Here is a 19761-nt window from a genome sequence, read left to right on the forward strand (position 1 = left end):
ACATAAATAATCTGCCGGAAATAGCAGGGGACCGTGGGTCAAATGAGATGGAGGAACTGAGTGAAATCCAGGTTAGCCGGGAAGTGGTGTTGGGTAAATTGAATGGGTAAAGGCCGATAAATCCCCAGGGCCAGGTAGGCTGCATCCCAGAGTACTTAAGGAAGTAGCCCCAGAAATAGTGGATGCATTAGTGATCATTTTTCAAAACTCTTTAGATTCTGGAGTAGTTCCTGAGGATTGGAGGGTAGCTAATGTAACCCCACTTTTTAAAAAGGGAGGGAGAGAGAAAACGGGGAATTACAGACCAGTTAGTCTAACGTCGGTAGTGGGGAAACTGCTAGAATCAGTTATTAAAGATGGGATAGCAGCACATTTGGAAAGTGGTGAAATCATTGGACAAAGTCAGCATGGATTTATGAAAGGTAAATCATGTCTGACGAATCTTATAGAATTTTTCGAGGATGTAACTAGTAGAGTGGATAAGGGAGAACCAGTGGATGTGTTATATCTGGACCTTCAGAAGGCTTTTGACAAGGTCCCACATAAGAGATTAGTATACAAACTTAAAGCACACGGTATTGGGGGTTCAGTATTGATGTGGATAGAGAACTGGCTGGCAGACAGGAAGCAAAGAGTAGGAGTAAACGTGTCCTTTTCACAATGGCAGGCAGTGACTAGTGGGGTACCGCAAAGCTCAGTGCTGGGACCCCAGCTATTTACAATATATATTAATGATTTGGATGAGGGAATTGAATTCAACATCTCCAAGTTTGCGGATGACACTAAGCTGGGGGGCAGTGTTAGCTGTGAGGAGGATGCTAGGAGGCTGCAAGGACTTGGATAGGCTGGGTGAGTGGGCAAATGCATGGCAGATGCAGTATAATGTGGATAAATGTGAGGTTATCCACTTTGGTGGCAAAAACAGGAAAGTAGACTATTATCTGACTGGTGGCCGATTAGGAAAAGGGGAGATGCCACAAGACCTGGGTGTGATGGTACACCAGCAATTGAAAGTAGGCATGCAGGTGCAGCAGGCAGTGAAGAAAGCGAATGGTATGTTAGCATTCATAGCAAAAGGATTTGAGTATAGGAGCAGGGAGGTTCTACTGCAGTTGTACATGGGCTTGGTGAGACCACACCTGGAGTATTGCATACAGTTTTGGTCTCCTAATCTGAGGAAAGACATCCTTGCCATAGAGGGAGTACAGGGAAGGTTCACCAGACTGATTCCTGCGATGTCAGGACTTTCATATGAAGAAAGACTGGATAGACTCGGCTTGTACTCGCTAGAATTTAGAAGATCGAGGGGGGATCTTATAGAAACTTACAAAATTTTTAAGGGGTTGGACAGGCTAGATGTAGGAAGATTGTTCCCGATGTTGGGGAAGTCCAGAACAAGGAGTCACAGTTTAAGCATAAGGGGGAAATCTTTTAGTACCGAGATGAGGGAAACATTTTTCACCCAGAGAGTGGTGGATCTGTGGAATTCTCTGCCACAGAAGGTAGTTGAGGCCAGTTCATTGGCTATATTTAAGAGGGAGTTAGATGTGGCCCTTGTGGCTAAAGGGATCAGGGGGTATGGAGAGAAGGCTGGTACAGGTTACTGAGTTGGATGATCAGCCATGATCATATTGAATGGCGGTGCAGGCTCGAAGAGCCGAATGGCCTACTCCTGCACCTATTTTCTATGTTTCTATGTTTCTGTGTTTCTATAATGGTGATATTGTATTGTTGATTATCTGATAATTAACATATAACAGCAAAGTAAAGTTTATAGAAATTTTTCAATGGAAACAAATAATAACAAATCTCTGATGAACAGATCTTGCACCGACAGATTATTCTGTTTGAGGTTTTACAAACAACTGGATATTACTGTCTTAGTGTTGGCAACTGTGGATATGGGAAGATTTTAGTTAAGTGCTGAAAACAATGGTTTTAGTATCTGTAATTTTTAAACATGAGTGGGGTGAATGCGTACGAACAAAAGTATGGGTGGGAATGGTGGAGAATAATGTGGTGAAGAGAAGAACCATAAAAAGAGGGGTGATTGATGAAAGAATGGGTCGACTGGACTTGTATTCACTGGAATTTAATGGACGAGAAGGGATCTTGTACAAACATATGAAATTCTTAAGTGATCGGACAGGCCAGATACAGGAAAAATGTTCCGTATGTTGGCAGAGTCCAGAACCAGGGCTCACAGTTTAAAAATAAGAGGTAGGCCATTTAGGACTGAGATGAGGAAAAACCTTTTCACTAGACAGTAATGAGTCTGTGGAATTCTCTGCCACAGAAGGCAGGTGGAGGACAATTCACTGGATGTTTTCAAGGGCCTGTCCCAATTGGCGATTTTATAGACAACTGCCAGTGACTGTCATAGTCGTAGCAGGTCGCCAAAAAAACGGTGACAACCCACGTCATCCTGGCGACAACCTACGACAGCACCTACGTCAGGAGAAGTCAAGCTACGCTCATTGGTGTCAAACCCACTGTCGCCAAAAATGTTTCAACATGTTGAAAATTTAGCGGTGACCAGAAAGACGCTACAACATTTTTGCACAACTGACTACCTCCGGCGACCACCGGCGAACATGTGGTGACCTGTATTTGCCTGTAGTTGCCTAAAAAATCACCTAAGTGGGACAGGCCCATAAGTTTTAGCTCTTAGGGCCAACGGATTCAAGGGATATGGGGATGAAGCAGGAACGAGGTATTGATTTTGGATGACCAGCCATGATCATATTGAATGGTGGTGGCTGGCTCGAAGGGACGAATGACTTAAACCTGCATCTATTTTCTATGTTTTTCTATGTTTTCTATGACTGAATCACAGGAAGATGAGAAAAAAATGGAAGAAGGAACCAGGAGGAATAAAAAGACAACATAGAACAATGATAAGATCATGTGATAGGAGTAGAATTAGGCCATTTGGCCCATCAAGTCCACCCACCATTCAATCATGGCTGATCTAGCTCACCTAACCCCATTCTCCTGCCTTTTCCCCACAACCTCTAACACCCGAACTTTGCAGTAATGGGCTCAAGTCTGTGGAAGACCAAAGGTGCCTCTGTGAATTAATAATTTTATTTGTGTTATTGATCATTTCTGAAATATTATATTTGTATCATAATACACATATTAAAAAAAGTTCATTTTTGTTTTCAGGATCCACGTGCCAGTTTTGATCTCCTAAGAGCTCATAGAATATTCCAGAAAAGCACTATTTTCAAGAGAGATGAGCAGTATTGGTATGTTTCCCTTTTGCTATCTGTTACTTGAATAGTGAAATGAAAGCCAGTACAGTTTTGACATGACATTAAAGTATTCTATTTGAAGCCGGAAGAAAGAGCAACTTATTGTAAGTTTTATTTTACTAAAAACAAAACTACCATTAACTCTACCTGAATTATCAGCCTTCCTAATTACCTGGCCGAAATTTCACTGAACAATGCCTTGTATGAAACAAGGAAAGTTAAATTGGAAAGCTCCATAAATGATTTCAGGATCCCGATGGATGCATAACCAGCATCCACTGATTGAAATGCAGGCAACACACCACCTACATGTGCTTCGCTCATTAGAATAATTTATTCTTGCTGCCAGTGTTCAGTGTGCTCTTCAATGGCTACATGTATCAGCAGGGAGCCTAAAATCACAGCTTTGTAGCGCCTGTTGGAGCCAGCCTGCATCTCTTGAAATCTGCCTGCACTTCTTCAAGGAGTTGCAACAGATGCTGTGTTTTTGTTCAGTTTAGTTTGGAGGTACAGCATGGAAACAGGCCTTTCGGCCCACCGAGTCCACGGCAATCATCGATCGCCCCCTTCACACTAGTTCCATTTTATCCCACTTTCTCATCCACTCGCCACATCAGGGGAGGTCTGAAGAAGGGTCCCAACCCGAAACGTCACCCATTCCTTCTCTCCAGAGATGCTGCTTGTCCCGTTGAGTTACACCAGTTTATTTTGTCTATCTGGAGTTTTTACAGCGTCCAATTACAAACTCGCACTTCGTAGGGATATGGGAGGACCCTCGAGCGAACATACAGACCGTCTAACCCCAATCTATTGTGGCATTCTTCATATTGTCCATGGCATTCACTTCCTAAATGACCATAGGTGGAACAATGGCGTAGCTGGCAGAGCTGCTGCCTCACAGCAACAGAAACACTTGCACTTCATTGGGATATGGGAGGAAACTGGAGCACATGGAGGAAACCCGTATGGTTACAGTGAAAATGTGCAAACTCCACACACCCATCGCCTGAGGTCTGGATTGTGCCCCAGTCTCTGTTGCTGTGAGGCAGCAGCTCTACCAGCTATGCCACTGTGCCACCTATGGCCATTTAGGAAGTGAATGTCCTGTAAAATATAAAGAATGCCACAATAGATTGGGGTTAGAAGGTCTGTATGTTCGCTTGAGGTTTTGGGAAGGAGAAGAAAGAGAACCTGTGCCTGGAGGGGAGCGGAGGAGGAGGATCGACCTCTAACTTGAAGAAACATATTTAAGACATTGGTAAATCAACCAAGAGGAGGGATGATAAGAAGGATGATAATATGCAACAAATTATTGTAATACCACCTGAAAAAAGAGATTTCAGATTTCAGTGACTTTTAAAAGGGGATTCAGTAGATACAAGGAAGAAAAACCTCATGGCCATGAAAAAAATAGGGCTTTTACTGTTGATTCTGGACAAAATATTGTTGATTCTGAAAATTTGAAAGAAAACTGCAGGATATAGGAAAGATGTATTACGGTAGGAGGAAGAGTTGTGTTGCCTTTATTATTAGACTGGGCATCGCAGACTGGGATTCTAATGATAGAAACATAGAAACATAGAAATTAGGTGCAGGAGTAGGCCATTCGGCCCTTCGAGCCTGCACCGCCATTTAATATGATCATGGCTGATCATCCAACTCAGTATCCCGTACCTGCCTTTTCTCCATACCCTCTGATCCCCTTGGCCACAAGGGCCACATCTAACTCCCTCTTAAATATAGCCAATGAACTGGCCTCAACTACCCTCTGTGGCAGAGAGTTCCAGAGATTCACCACAATGATCCCATACAGGACTTTCCTTGGATTGCTCCACATGATATATGTATCAATGTGTTTTACCCAGACATGACATTAACCTGGACAAGAATCGAGTCCTGATCACAGCTTGAACTAAATAAATATGACATGCCATCTCTCCTGGCCTGTTCTGACAGATAGAGTCATACAGCGTGGAAACAGGCCCCTCGGCCCAACGTGCCCACACCAGCCAACATGCCCCACCGACACTAGTCCCACCTGCCTGCATTTGGCCTATATCCCTCCAAACCTATCATATCCATGTACCCGTCTAAATGTTTCTTAAACTTTGCAATTGTATCTACCTCGACTACCTCCTTCGGTAGCTCATTCCATGCTCCCACCACCTTCCTATAAAATAGTTACCCCTGAGGTTTCTATGAAATCTTTCCCCACTCACCTTGAACCGATGTCTTCTAGTTCTTGATTCCCATACTCAAGGCATTTACCCAATCTATTCCTCTCATGATTTTGTACACCTCAATAAGATCATCCCTCATCCTCCTGCACTCCAAGTAATAAAGTCTTAGCTTGCTCAACCTCTCCCTATAGCTCAGTTCCTCAAGTCCTGGCAACATCCTCATGAATATTCTCTGCACCCTTTCAAGCTTGACAACATCTTTCCTATAACATGGTGACCAGAACTGAACACAATATCTTCTGGTCAGTGGTGTGCACCGTCAGCTTGTTGCTGATTTTCTAATTAATTAAAACTTAAAACAATGACCCAGAACTTCCTCCATGACCTTTGAGATTCAAGGTTATTATAATCCTTGAGATATTGACCATCAATATCTTGGGTGGGGAGTGGGGAGGTTACCACAGCACAGTGGCTACAAAATACACTGCTTTCACTCTGCCAGGGCAAGAGGTGCACGGGAGCACCTTAATCTGCAGATTTTCCTCTAATTTACGGACCAAACTGGCTTGGAAGCTGGTCCTTCATCATTGCTGGGTCTAAATCTTAGCACTTTGTACCAAATAACAGTGTGTGTTAAACATCACCAGAAAAGCTGCGGCTTCTACTGAAGACTCAACACCATTTTCTCACTGATGAATAGGATGAACGATGAATGCTGTGCCTGCTTGTGATGCTTCAATCCCCAAAGAAATTACTGTATTTTGTTCAAGCAAAGAAGGGTAGATTTCCACACCACTCTGTGAATAGAATTGTATCTGTTCATGTGTTCTGTTCATCTAACCCAATAGTCACATACATTAAGGCTTGCTTATTGCACCTGCTTGGATGAATTAAGTACAAGATGAGAATGGGGCACAAAATCTAACATTCAATTACCAAAGTATACCTACAACCGACGCATGTGTTGCTCATAACTGGACACAGGGTGTATAGGACAAAAAAATAAATGCTGATGTGCTTTGGAGTGTGATCTTTGAGCAGAGGACACGTATTACTTAAACCACTCTCTGCCTTTCTGTTTTGGGATAAAGTGATTTTGCAGATGTGGTGTACAAAAATGTTGTGAGAAAATATGTTTTAAGAGGTAATTACAATCAAATATGGTTATAACCACAAGGGAAAAATTAGTGCAGATGTGAAGAAGACTGAGGAATGAAGTGCTCAAGTAAATCTATCTGCGTTGGTTCACCCAAGCCTGAGAATGCATTATCTAAACCTCTCAAGAAAGTTTCATCAATGTTCGACATCTGTGTAAGCACAATCATTTTCAGAATTATTTGGCTGTAATCAAGAAGACACTCAGTTTAAACATTTACAAATTTCAAAAGTATTAATGGGTCTTTCTTTCATCCCCCTGATCATTTTCCAGGAGATTGTGCCTGCCCCTATGTTTGGCACTCAATATCAGCCAAGAATGTTCCAAGTTCAATCACAGGTCTTGCTGCATTAGCTGCATTATGGACCTGTCCCACTAAGGCGACTCTTTAGGCGACTGGCAGGGACTCGTTTTAATGGAATTCACCTACGACACCAGGCAACAACCTACGACAAACTATAACAGCAAAAATTGTCACCACTGTCGCCGAAAAATTTTCAACATGTTGCAAATTTTGTGGGAGTTGCCTGTAGTCGCCCAAAACATCGCTAAAGTGGGACAGGCCCATTAAGCTGCGGTGAAATAGTCCCGCACTAGGCTAAGAAGACAATATTCTCCCTTCCAATTGTTGTACCTTGCATATAGATATCAGTTTAGGAAAGGATTGGGACATGACATACAGACTCAAATTCGATTGAGCTTTGAGTTTGAGATTCATTTATTGTCATGTGTACCGAGGTATGGCAAAAACCCTTTTTGTTGTGTGCTAACTAGTCAGGGAAAGACAATACATGATTACAATCGAGCGATCCACAGTACACAGATACATGATAAAGGGAATAACATGAATAATGTTAAGTGCAAGATAAAGCCAGTAAAGTCCGATCACAGAAAGTCCGAGGGTCTCCAGTTAGATAGATAGTGGTTCAGGACTGCTCTCCAGTTGTTGGTGGGACCTAATTGATAAAATAGGCTTGTGGGGATGAATAACCTGCTCTTCCAGCTAGAAACCTGCCTTTCAGCTCAGCTCACCTGTGTGTATGTGTACCTGTGTGTGTGAGACAGGATTCTCTATCCTTCTCAATAAAATGGGAGTTGCATGGGAAGAAAGGTTAATCTGCCAGCCAATTTGTATTATACATTTCTGAATTATGCTAGTGTATGTCATTGTTTTAGGAGTGATTTCCCGAAAATAACAATGCCTCTTGTTGCGCATTTATTATAGGATGGAAGGGAAAATAAATATTTCATGAAGATTGAGTCTGGAAATCCAGATTGAGCTGTCAGAGGGTTCCACAAGAGATTATTTTAATATATTTGTTTTTCAATTAATGTAGCTGCTCAGACAAATGTCTTTAGAAGTTTAATGCTTCATTGGCTATATTAGCATAATTTACACATTATTTTGAGGAGTTTGAGTTTCAAACCTCTTTGCAACTGAGAAACTGGAGTGATCCAAGATTGAACAATGTGCATTTGAAAGCCGTTGCTTAATAGATCAGTGGAGTGGGATGGGAGCTAAATGTTTCCTATTAAGTATTTTGGTTTGAATAGATGAGAACAAAGAAAAAACATATTCCATTTGGCCACCTTTATTAAGCTGCAATGCCTCTTTTTTCAAATTAGCTACAATTGTAGGCTTGGTCACCAGTGAAGAAGTCTGGTAAAATTAGATTTTTCTTCAGGATACTTTTTGATCCATGTACTTAAGGACAAGGTTGCTGTTCATTGAACATCATTGAATTGCAGTTAAATGTGAACCACAATTCTTTTTCAGCAGCAATGCTCCCTGTGCTCTGATGACCAAGTGCCCTTTTACTGAGAAGTCTTCACTATAAATCAAATGCCGATGACCCATGAACACACAGCGCACAGCTCGGAGTGTGTTAATAGACTATTCTTAACACATTCTCAATTAAATAAACAGTAATTCCATCCGGTTAGCATAACAAATGTTGATGCTCATACTTTAAGGGTTAAAAGGTGAAAAGGGGCAGATGTGCCATCTCTCTGCAATAGCAATGATCTTCATGTGAGGAGTTCAAAACACCTAGAGAGTCAAGAGTGTTTTATTGTCATATGTCCCAGATAGAACAATGAAATTCTTACTTGCTGCAGCACAACATAATATGTAAACATATGTAAACATGTAAACAACATATGTCAACTGCCTAATAAATTTCATTGTGTCCATTGAAAAGTTTACTGGGTTCAGTTTTGTATGTTACTATTCATAAAAGTGAATGCCTTCTCCCCATAGCCAGCCATTTATCAAATAACCAACGTATTTATTTGCATTTGTCTTGAAGTTAAAAAAATATATATAAACAGAATATAAACAGAATACAGTAACAGAGTACAACCAAACCGTTCCTTCTCATGTGGAAACACATGAAAATGTAATTGCTGGTTTACCAAAAAAGCTGGTTTACCAAAAAAGAATTCCCCTTCCTATTTCCACACTGACCTTTCTATCCTGAGCCTCTTCCACTGCCATAGGGAGGCAACACACAAACTGAAGCAACAGTATCTCATATTTCAGTCGAGTAGCTTACAACCTAATGGTATGAACGTTGAATTCTCCAATTTTAGGTAACAAACCTGCAAAGAACCCATGGTTCCTCCCTCCCCCTTCCCCGTGCCCCCCCCCCCCCACCCCAGACCTACATCCATTTATCCATTTATCCCCATCCCACTTCCCCTTCCACATTCATTCCTCTGGCTTCATTATTTGTACCAGTTCTAACCTCATCTCACGCTTTTTGTCTACAGATACAGGTTTAAGGGAATAATGTTTAGTGCAAGATAAAGTCCGGTTAATGATAGTCTGAATGTCTCCAATGAGGTAGATGTTAGGTGGAAGGTACTTCTCAGGAAGACTTCTGTTGCAATCAATTCTTGAAATTGAATTTTTTTTTTTTTTTCTCTCCAGATCCATTTTTGACCTTAGACACATTTTTCTTCACTGTCCTCCAACCTTATAATTACAACTCTCACCCATCACCAACATCACCTTTGCCCCACTCTCTGACCCCAAACGTCACATCCTTTCAATGCTATATCCGATCACTTTCGCAACATGCCCACTCTGTACCCTGTGCTTACTGATAGATTATTTTACTCACTGGAGCCCCTTCCCTAAATCTCACCACTTTTCTTCATTTGAACATTTTTCTCACCACCCAATTTTTCAAAATTTTAATTGATTTTTTTTCCTTCTTGATTTTGCATGAGGCACATTCCTCAGTCTCATTTATTTCCTCCAATCCGTAAGACACCTTGCAATAAAAACTTGTCTTCATATTGTTTGCTCCCCACAACAGCCCATCTGTTACCACTTTATGGACCAGGCAAGAATATGAAGTGATTACATAAGAAAGTGCATCCACAAAATATCCATATTTATCATTCCCTAACAATGATAAAAGATCTTCTGTGACATCAATTGGCCATAATGTTTGCAACATATGGTGCTTACCTAACTAAATGAGCATATTTTCCACCGAATGGGGGAAATAGGAATTATCTGAGTCATGGTCATAGTCATTCAATTAAATAATGAAAATAATGAAAAAGGTAAAGGTAGACATTACTTCACTTTTTATATATAGTGCTATTCACAAAAATGCTCTTAGCATAAATTTATCAAAGATGTTGAGATTTGAAAACTATGCGATGAACCTGAGTTGCCTCTTCAATAAATATGCTATTCTGTTCAACAGGCATGGTACTCAGTGTGCCAGTGAAATTGCAATGGAGGCAAACAATTCCTTTTGTGGTGTGGGCATCGCTTACAATGCAAAGGTTGGGGGTAAGTTTTTTAATCCAGCAAACAGCAAGGTTAAAGGATTAGTGAACCGACTCGGGCTATCTCACTCTATCTGATTTTAAAACGTGTTAATGAAATATAGCGTACAAAATATGCGATGCATCATTTTTATATATAACAGCTGCAGGTATCTATGGCTGAATGCTCACTGCTCTACCTCCAGGAAATTAATAAATAATTTACACAATGACGAAAATCTGGGGATGATTGAAAGGCAATATTCCGACGTGATACCATAATATGAAATTTACATACAGTTACTTGTATTGTCCTTCGTTTGCGATTTTGTTGTGGTCAACTATCCATCATTCACTTCAGTCTAACTGCCAGCTGGAATAGAGTGACAATTCCGGCTCATCCCCTGTCTTTCGATTTGATTGAAAATGATCTTGCATGTTTCCGTTCCTAATTATCAAGTCATAGTGAGAGATCACTGCAGTACCTCCTCTTCCCACTCCTGCACAACTTCCTGTCAGTTCCCCCACATATTGATCATTAGCATTCACTCATTTCCATTCCCTCTGCTATTCCATTTGAAAGTAATGTGTCAGAATCTGCATTTCTGCACTGTCGCATCTCCAACATGCTGGCCCACTCATTGTCACTGATTTGTCATGTTATTTCTCCCACATTCAATACTTGATGAGGAAAAACCACAGGGGTAAAGATTCTTCCTCAACCTCCGGCACTAAACACATAATTCACAAGTTGTTGCTTTTTAATTCCCATATTCCACTCTCTTGTCTTGGACTGGAATGGAATTTCATAGATAGAATGCAAGTGTGCTGCTTGGTTTTATCTTCCATGCAAGATAGATACAAAAAGCTGGAGTAACTCAGTGGGACAGGCAGCATCTCTGGAGAGAAGGGACGGGTGACATTTCGGGTCACGACCCTTCTTCAGACCATGTATCTGATCCGGGGCTAAATTCTGCACCATATTTAGGCATACACACCAAGTGACCATTGACCTCCATTCCCACCTGATATGATTCTGCTGGGATATTAATTAATCTGTTCCAATCTTGGTCACCTAGTCTGTCACCAATTTTGACTTCCCATTTTTAAGGATCTTTGCCCAGATATGTTAACACCATTTTTCTTACTCCATGAACCTTCTGAGTTTCTAAGTATTTTCAGCATTTTCTGTTTTTATTTTAAATCATCAGCATCTGCAGCATTTGAGTTTGTCTACCTCGTCCATTTCTAGCAATGTCTCATTTGTAGAATCCTTCTACCTTGACCCTCACCTCTGAAATTCCTGCCCTAAATTGCTCCCCCTCATTCGCTTCTCTCCTCCTTTCAGATGTTTCTTTGGCTGAGTTTCCCATCACCCGCCTTGCTATCTGGTTTCTGATAGTGACCAATGCTAATATTGGTCATATGTTTCTTTGATGGTGCTTCCATCAAACCCAATATTCACTTTATTAAAGTGCTATGTAAATGTGGGCATTGGCCACAGACACCATCTTGTACTCTCATATTGCTGTTGATTGTATTTTAGTAGCTTGTTACGTCTAAGCCTTCGTTGCAAATAACCAAATACTATTTTCAACCTGAAGAAAGGCTAGTTGAATTTTTCATCCGATGTTCATATTTTTGCAGAAGTGCCTGGCAATTGAATGTGCTAAACATGCATCAAACTTTCTCCTTGAACCAAGGCTATTGTGCAATAAGTGTATTCCAAATCAGGAAAGGAAGCAGCAACTGTTCTCTGTGCTACCTGCACTCATAACATTAGTTTGAAAAGAGAAGTATTTTTTAAGGCAGCAATTTTTATGGTACCAATTTTTAAATGGGTGTTTCTATAGCAACTCTGGTATCTTTGAGTTTTGCATTATGACATTTAATGAAAAGCGTAAGAGGCATTTATGCATCTGCAAAAGAAGGAGTTGTTAAAATGAATTGTATCTGGATGGAGGTTTTGGTCTCTAATCCCCCGCACAGGTGAATCACCTCACCAACGGAAGGATACCAGCTAAAGATGAGTGCTTTGTTAAAGGAAGAGAATTAAAAATCACACACAGGACGGGCTGGGCTTCTTTCATGCATCCCTTTAGTAGCAGAGGTGAAGGAGGCTTTTGGGAGAGGAAGGATAAATGAACTCATTGAGATGCTGAAAATGTAATTGGCTCACAATGAAACATTTTTGAGCATTTGGCATCCTTACTGCAGGGCTCATGACACAGTTTATACAATAGTGCTAAGAAATTATGTACTTTCATTGTCTACTAGGTGTATAATATTTATCATTTATGATTTGAAAGTCAGCGAAGCAGCTAACTCAGCACCACATTTTACTTGATTCACATCGTATAGGATTTCTTGTGTAGGAAAGAACTGCAGATGCTGGTTTAAATCGAAGGTAGACACAAAATGCCGGAGTAACTCAACGGGGACAGGCAGCATCTCTGGAGAGAAGGAATGGGTGATGTTTCGGGTCAAGACCCTTCTTTAGACTGATGTCAGGGGAGTGGGCTGGACCGGGATAGAATGTAATCGGAGACCGTAAGACTGGTGGGAGAACTGGGAAGGAGGAGGCGATGGAGAGAGAGGGAAAGCAAGGGCTATTTGAAGTTAGAGAAGTCAATGTTCATACCGCTGGGGTTTAAGCTACCCAAGTGAAATATGAGGTGTCATTCCACCAATTTGTGCTGGGCCTCACTCTGACCATGGAGGAGGCCCAGGACAGAAAGGTCAGGTTGGGAATGGGAGGGAGAGTTAAAGTGCTGAGCAACCAGAAGATCAGGTAGGTTAAAGCAGACTGAGCTTGCGCTTGGTCTTGCTAATGTACAGAATTTGACTACTTTATCCGCTGTTCCAGGTGTTGACTATTGTATCTGACCTCTCTGTCCTGGGCCTCCTCCATTGTCAGAGTGAGGCCCAGCGCAAATTGGAGCAACAGCACCTCATATTTCACTTGGGTAGCTTACACCCTAGACTTCTCTAACTTCAAATATCCCTTTCTTTCCCTCTCTCTCCATCCCCTCCCCCTTCCCAGTTCTCCCACCAGTCTTACTGTCTCTGATTACATTCTATCTGTCCCGCCCACTCCCGTGACATCAGTCTGAAGAAAGGTCTCGATCTGAAACGTCGCCCATTCATTCTCTCCAGAGATGCTGCCTGTCCCGCTGAGTTACTCCAGCATTTTGTGTCTGCATGGGATTTATTTTTGTACTTATTGTTAAAATAGTTTATTTATTTCTAGACTTAAACTTGCATTCTCAGAGTAAAATTATAAATTTGCTATACCCAATGGCAAATATTGGAAATGTAATGTGTTTGGTCTGAACTGTGATCTGTGTATCAGGCTTCATATACTGTACATTACATTTAAAACAGTGAATCGTGTATTATGAGTGTGTGCCACAGTACAGGACACATGTTGGTATAAATACCAATGTACTAAATGCTCAAGGGCAAAAAGTAACTAATCACAACAGATGGAATTGGCCATTTTCCCAATCACTCACAACCATTCCTTCTTCCCGGCACATGATCTGTATGAGCGGTCAACATATTAGCATAAATTATGCATTCATTTTCATATAAATGACGAGCTGAACCACTCGGAGTTGTCCACATGTTAATTGCTTGGTCACTAAGTACACTTATCATACAGTAATGGCACAATCCATCTGAGTAACTCAGAAATTTAAAACCCAGTGCTGCTTTGTTAGCCAATACCTTGGAGCTGTTAATTCAGCTTTACATTATTGTAGATTTGATCATGCTAGTTAAGGGGCTATGAGCAATCATCATTACAAAATAGAAGGGTGACTTAACAGGAGTAATCAACGAGAATATCAAAGCGTAAACATCCTCAAAGATGATCAGAAACTGAGAGTCAGAGGGACACAAAATGCTTGAGTAATTCCAAGGTCAGGCAGCATCTCTGGAGTAAAGGAATAGGCAACGGTTCAGGTCGAGACCTATCTATTCCTTTTCTCCAGGGATGCTGCCTGACCCACTGAGTTACACCAGCATTTTGTGTCGATCTTCGGTCTAAACCAGCATCTGCAGTTCCTTTCTACAAAAGAGTCAGAGGGAATTGTGTCAACTCCTGAAAAGGATGATTCTGCAAGCAGACTGTCAAAGCCATTTGGCAGAGTGCCTCAGCATGAGAACTTAAATGAGAAATAAATGTTCACTGTTTGTTAGAAAATTATAAACTTGGTAAATGATTCATTTTAATCCTGACCGAAACTGACCCAGGGCAGAAAGGTCAGGTTTGGAATGGAAGGGGGAGTTAAAGTGCTGAGCAACCGGATGATCAGGTTGGTTAAAGCAGACTGAGCTTGCGCTTGGTCTCACCAATGTACAGAATTTGACTACTTTATTCGCTGTTCCAGGTGTTGGCTATTGTATCTGACCTTTCTGTCCTGGGCCTCCTCCATTGTCAGAGTGAGGCCCAGCACAAATTGGAGCAACAGCACCTCATATTTCACATTTGGCAGAGTGCCTCAGCATGAGAACTTAAATGAGAAATAAATGTTCACTGTTTGCTAGAAAATGATAAACTTGGTAAATGATTCATTTTAATCCTGACTGAAACCTCCAGAGCAAGGAGATGTCGACAAGCAAATGCTGCTGATGCATGAAACAAGGTGCAGGATTTTAATGTTAAAATATACTATATACTGGAGCTTGGTGCAACCACAGCAAGGTCACTGTTGGTAAAGATCAGTGTTTATGGCTCTGTCACCACTGGAAACAGAAGGGCTGAGCATCGTGTAACAACTTCTTAAATGATTAATTGATGCAATATTTGGGGATGTAAAACTTATTCTTTGATGAAAGGTCTCGACCCGAAACTTCACCTATTCCTTTTCCCCAGAGATGCTGCCTAAGTTACTCCAGTATTTTGTGTCTATCTTTGGGGATGAAACATTGGTAAATATAACCATATAACCATATAACAATTACAGCACGGAAACAGGCCATCTCGACCCTTCTAGTCCGTGCCGAACATATAATCTCCCCTATTCCCATATACCTGCGCTCAGACCATAACCCTCCATTCCCTTCCCATCCATATAACTATAAATGAACATACAAAATTGGACGGTATTGTGAACGAAGACACTACCAGGTTCTGAATGCTTTATTGTACATTTTATGAATAAAGTATAGATTTTTAAAATATATTCTGGGATTTTCCTTACATCTCACAGTTCACTGGGAACAAACAGATTCACTTTTCCAGGAGGTTGGCCAACAGGTTTAATTTCAAATAGGGTCCACAGGTTTTTGTGGCTTTAAATCTATTACGTTGATAATTATAAGGTGTGAAGTTAAAGAGTATGCTTTTACGTGGCAGGTATCTTCTTGCTCAATGGTGCTATTACTGATGCTACGGAAGCCACTGCTTTCACCCACAACAACAATTACATTGACATCTACAGCTGCTGTTGGGGTCCATCGGATAATGGCAAGACATTTGGTGGACCAAAAAGACTAGGCCAAAAGGCACTGCAGTTTGGAGCGAGAAAGGTAATTTGATTATTTTGTACTGACAGAAAATCTAATTTAGTCACTCATAATTCTGTGTGTTTTCCGCCTTCTGAAAACATTTGCATTAATTTCAAAAACCACCAGTCTGAAAATAAAATGTCAGATATAGTCAATGTTGGGTATCTGAAATACAGAACAATAAATGATGGACATGCTCAGCAGGCCAGGCAGCATTGTGTTCCAGTTTTGATTAAAGATGATCAAACATTATCGCTGAACACCTCCATTCAGTCCGCCTTAACCTACCTGATCTCCCGGTTGCTCAGAACTTTAACTCCCCCTCCCATTCCCAATCTAACCTTTCTGTCCTGGGCCTCCTCCATTGTCAGGGTGAGGCCCAGCGCAAATTGGAGGAACAACACCTCATATTTCACTTGGGTAGCTTACACCCCAGTGGTATGAACATTGACTTCTCTACAAAGAGCCCTTGCTTTACCACTCTCTCCATCTTCTTGCTCTTCCCAGTTCTCCCACCAATCTTACTGTCTCAGACTCCATTCTATCACTGTCCTGCCCACTCCCCTGACATCAGTCTGAAGAAGGGTCTCGACGTGAAACGCTACCCATTCCTTCTCTCCAGAGATGCTGCCTGTCCCTGAGTTACTCCAGTTTTTTGTGTCTACCTTCAATTTAAAGCAGCATCTGCAGTTCTTTCCTACACATCAAACATTAATAACTGGTTTCATCCCGATCAAGACTTACTAAGTATTTCCCAAAATTTGTGTAAATTTTAGCCTAAAATTATGGTCTGGATTTTCTAGGCAGTATATATGTTGAAATATTCAGCTGACAGAATTGCCATCCTCAGTTAAAAAAGGTTCTAACAGTGATTATAGCATAAATTGCCATTAAAAATTTAATTTCTGTCCCATAAAATGGGAGTATAACAATTTTGATATGATTTCAAAAAGATTAATAAGTAAACGTTTCAAATTTACAAATTACTCTTTTTTGAAATAATGCAAGAGGGAAACTAGAGATATGGAAGGGTGCAAAGAGAATGTAAAGTGTGAAAAGGTCTGACCAAAGCAGACGATGATCAGGGAAATGTAGAACGGTTTATTGTTGGCTGAGGTGAAGGTGACAACGAGGCATATGAACAGTAAAATGAATCAGGAGGACAGTGAAACTAGTGTGAGAACTAGCGTGGGGAAGGGATGGAGACTGAGGGAAAGTATAGGTTACAGAAATCAATATTGATGCTACTGGGTTGTAAAATGCCCATGCAAAATATGTGGTGCTGTTTCTCCAATTTGCATTTGGTCTCACTCTGACAGTGGGAGAGGCCCAGTACGGAAAGGTCAGTCTGGGAATGGGATGAGGAGTTAAAGTGTTTAGCAACTGGGAGATCGTGTAGGCCCAAGCATACTGAGCGAAAGTGTTCATCTTGAGAATCCATTCATTTAGTAGTAACGTGTTACAGTATTTGAAAGAGTATTGAGGGAATCATAGCACATCCCTTTGAGTCAATTTCCAACTGGCTCCTGCTGCATGATACTGTTCACTGATAATAAAGGTTCAGGGCTCTGGAAAATATTCAGATTCAGAATCAGATGAGTTTATTGACATACACCAAGTTGCCATGAAGACCCTTGTTCACATGGAAAAGGAATTTCATGGCAACTTGGTGTATGTCAATAAACTCATCTGATTCTGAATCCGAATAGAGGGAATTGGTGAGGCAATGGTGAAATATTTAATTTAATGTGAACAAAAACATAGAGCAAAAATTGAATCACGGTTATTATTTTGCATATTTTCACTGATTCTTAGCTCTTAGGGCTAACAAAATCAAGGGATATGGGGAGAAAGCAGGAACAGGGTACTGATTTTGGATGATCAAATACTGTCGAAGGGATGAATGGGCTTCTCTGGCACCTATTTTCTATGTTTCTATGTTTCTATTATAGGGGCGCAAAGGCAAGGGCAACATTTATGTCTGGGCAGCTGGCAATGGTGGTTCGAACAATGATCACTGTGGAGCTGATGGGTTCGTCAACAGCATCTACACGATTCCCATTGGCTCGATTACTCACGAAGGCTTCGCCGCAGATTATGGAGAAGCTTGCCCTGCTCTCATGGCTGTAACGTTGACTGGTGCTGTCAATAGTTTTATGAATGATCTTCCTCTGGTATGTTGAAATTTAATTCAGTCACTTTGATTATGATATCCGCAGTAATCATATCTGATGAAGAATGTTGCTAAGTACAGTTTCACTGACAAATGGGCCACATCTTGGTGCAACACTGATGGTATAAAACCTGAATAAAGTTTCTGTCTGTGCTCTGTTATAAATACTGCACCTCCTAGTCATTGCCTGATCATTGCAGATGGTGTTAATGAGAGGAAAACATTGGAATGAAATTTTGGTTTGGTACTTTAACAAATAATTTGGTGTTTTAGTGAAGAGTGAACTTTGTAGATGGTTGAAAAAAACAATGGAAAAATTGGAAAGAGCACTAAACGGTATGTTTAGAAGATTTAAACTGGCCAATTCAACCATAAAGATTTATTTTAAAATTCTAGCCATTTAATTTTATTTAAACTTTGTTTTCCCTTGCTCACCCACATCGTCAGTACATCCTTGAGAATTCCAAGCTTTGTGGCCTCCTTGACCTTAGTAAACAAATGTTGGCATAATAGACATTAGGTGCAGGAGTAGGCCTTTTGGCCCTTCGAACCAGCACCGCCATTCAATGTGTTCATGGCTGATCATCCCCAATCAGTACCCCATTCCTGCCTTCTCCCCGTATCCCCTGACTCCGCTATCTTTAACAGCCCTATATAGCTCCCTCTTGCAAGTATCCAGAGAACCGGCCTCCACCGCCATCTGAGGCAGAGAATTCCACAGACTAACAACTCTCTGTGTGAATGTCAAACTAAGGTAATTAAGAGGCCCAATATCATTTTCTAGAGCAGGTAATCAATGATTCTCAAGACTTGACATTGAGAGAGAGAAGTGTTTTATTTTGGGCCTCCACTAAGCTGCTTGTTTTTAGTCTGAATGTTCTGACCAAACTTCCATGCAAATATATGGTAGCTTCCCTATTTACCAGTGTTTAGTATTTGCTATACTTGGAGTACTGCATTCAGATTTGTTAATCATATTACGACATGGATATGGAGGCATTGCAGTGGGTGTCGAGATAATTTACAAGGATAACAACTGAAATATGAGGGAACGTGGATCTTCTCTTATGAGAAAAGAAAGCCGTAAAATAACTGACATTTAAAAAGCATTTTGATAGAATGGATGCAAATAAATTTTATCCACTTCTGAGCAAGTGCCCAAAAAGTGGGTAATTGATGTCTGATTACTTTAGAGATACAGCGTGGAAACAGCCCCTTCAGCCCACTGAGTCACCCCATAAGCTTGCACTATCTTTCACACTGGGGACAATTTCCAGAAGCCAATTAACCTACAAACCGGTAAATCTTTGGATTGCATTGAGGAAACAGGGGCACATGGAGAAAACCCACACAGTAAATGGCAATTTGGAAACAGGTTATTGCATCCAGAGAAACTACCATGCAGGGTGGGTCAGGGGAATGCATTAGGAAACAGGGGCACAGAGTGCACTACCCACACAGTCACAGGGGAATGTACAATTTCCGTCCAGAGTGCACCTACAGGATTGTACCCGGGTGGGTCTCTGGTGCTGTAAGGCAGCAACTCTACTACTGGCCACTATTCCACCCTAATAGGCCTTTCTCACGGGGCGACTTGACGCAAGAGTTAACCAGAGTTTAACATCGTGGGAACCTCGTGCGATAACAGTACGGCATTCGTGGACCACCGTGGACCACCGTGGCGCTAACGGCAGG

General features: G+C 41.2%; 1 protein-coding gene across 1 annotated transcript in view; it reads left to right on the plus strand.

Annotated features, from left to right (window-relative positions):
- LOC129697375 (PC3-like endoprotease variant B) overlaps positions 1-19761 on the plus strand; it is a 1319937-nt gene that overhangs the window by 743480 nt on the left and 556696 nt on the right. Inside the window, exons 11-14 of the mRNA XM_055635860.1 lie at positions 3169-3251; positions 10316-10404; positions 15742-15914; positions 17846-18067. Coding sequence (XP_055491835.1) covers positions 3169-3251; positions 10316-10404; positions 15742-15914; positions 17846-18067 — 567 coding nt within the window. The remainder of the gene's footprint in view (positions 1-3168; positions 3252-10315; positions 10405-15741; positions 15915-17845; positions 18068-19761) is intronic.

Source organism: Leucoraja erinacea, chromosome 5, assembly GCF_028641065.1.
Source record: "Leucoraja erinacea ecotype New England chromosome 5, Leri_hhj_1, whole genome shotgun sequence".
In the NCBI taxonomy this organism is placed as follows: Eukaryota; Metazoa; Chordata; class Chondrichthyes; order Rajiformes; family Rajidae; genus Leucoraja; species Leucoraja erinaceus.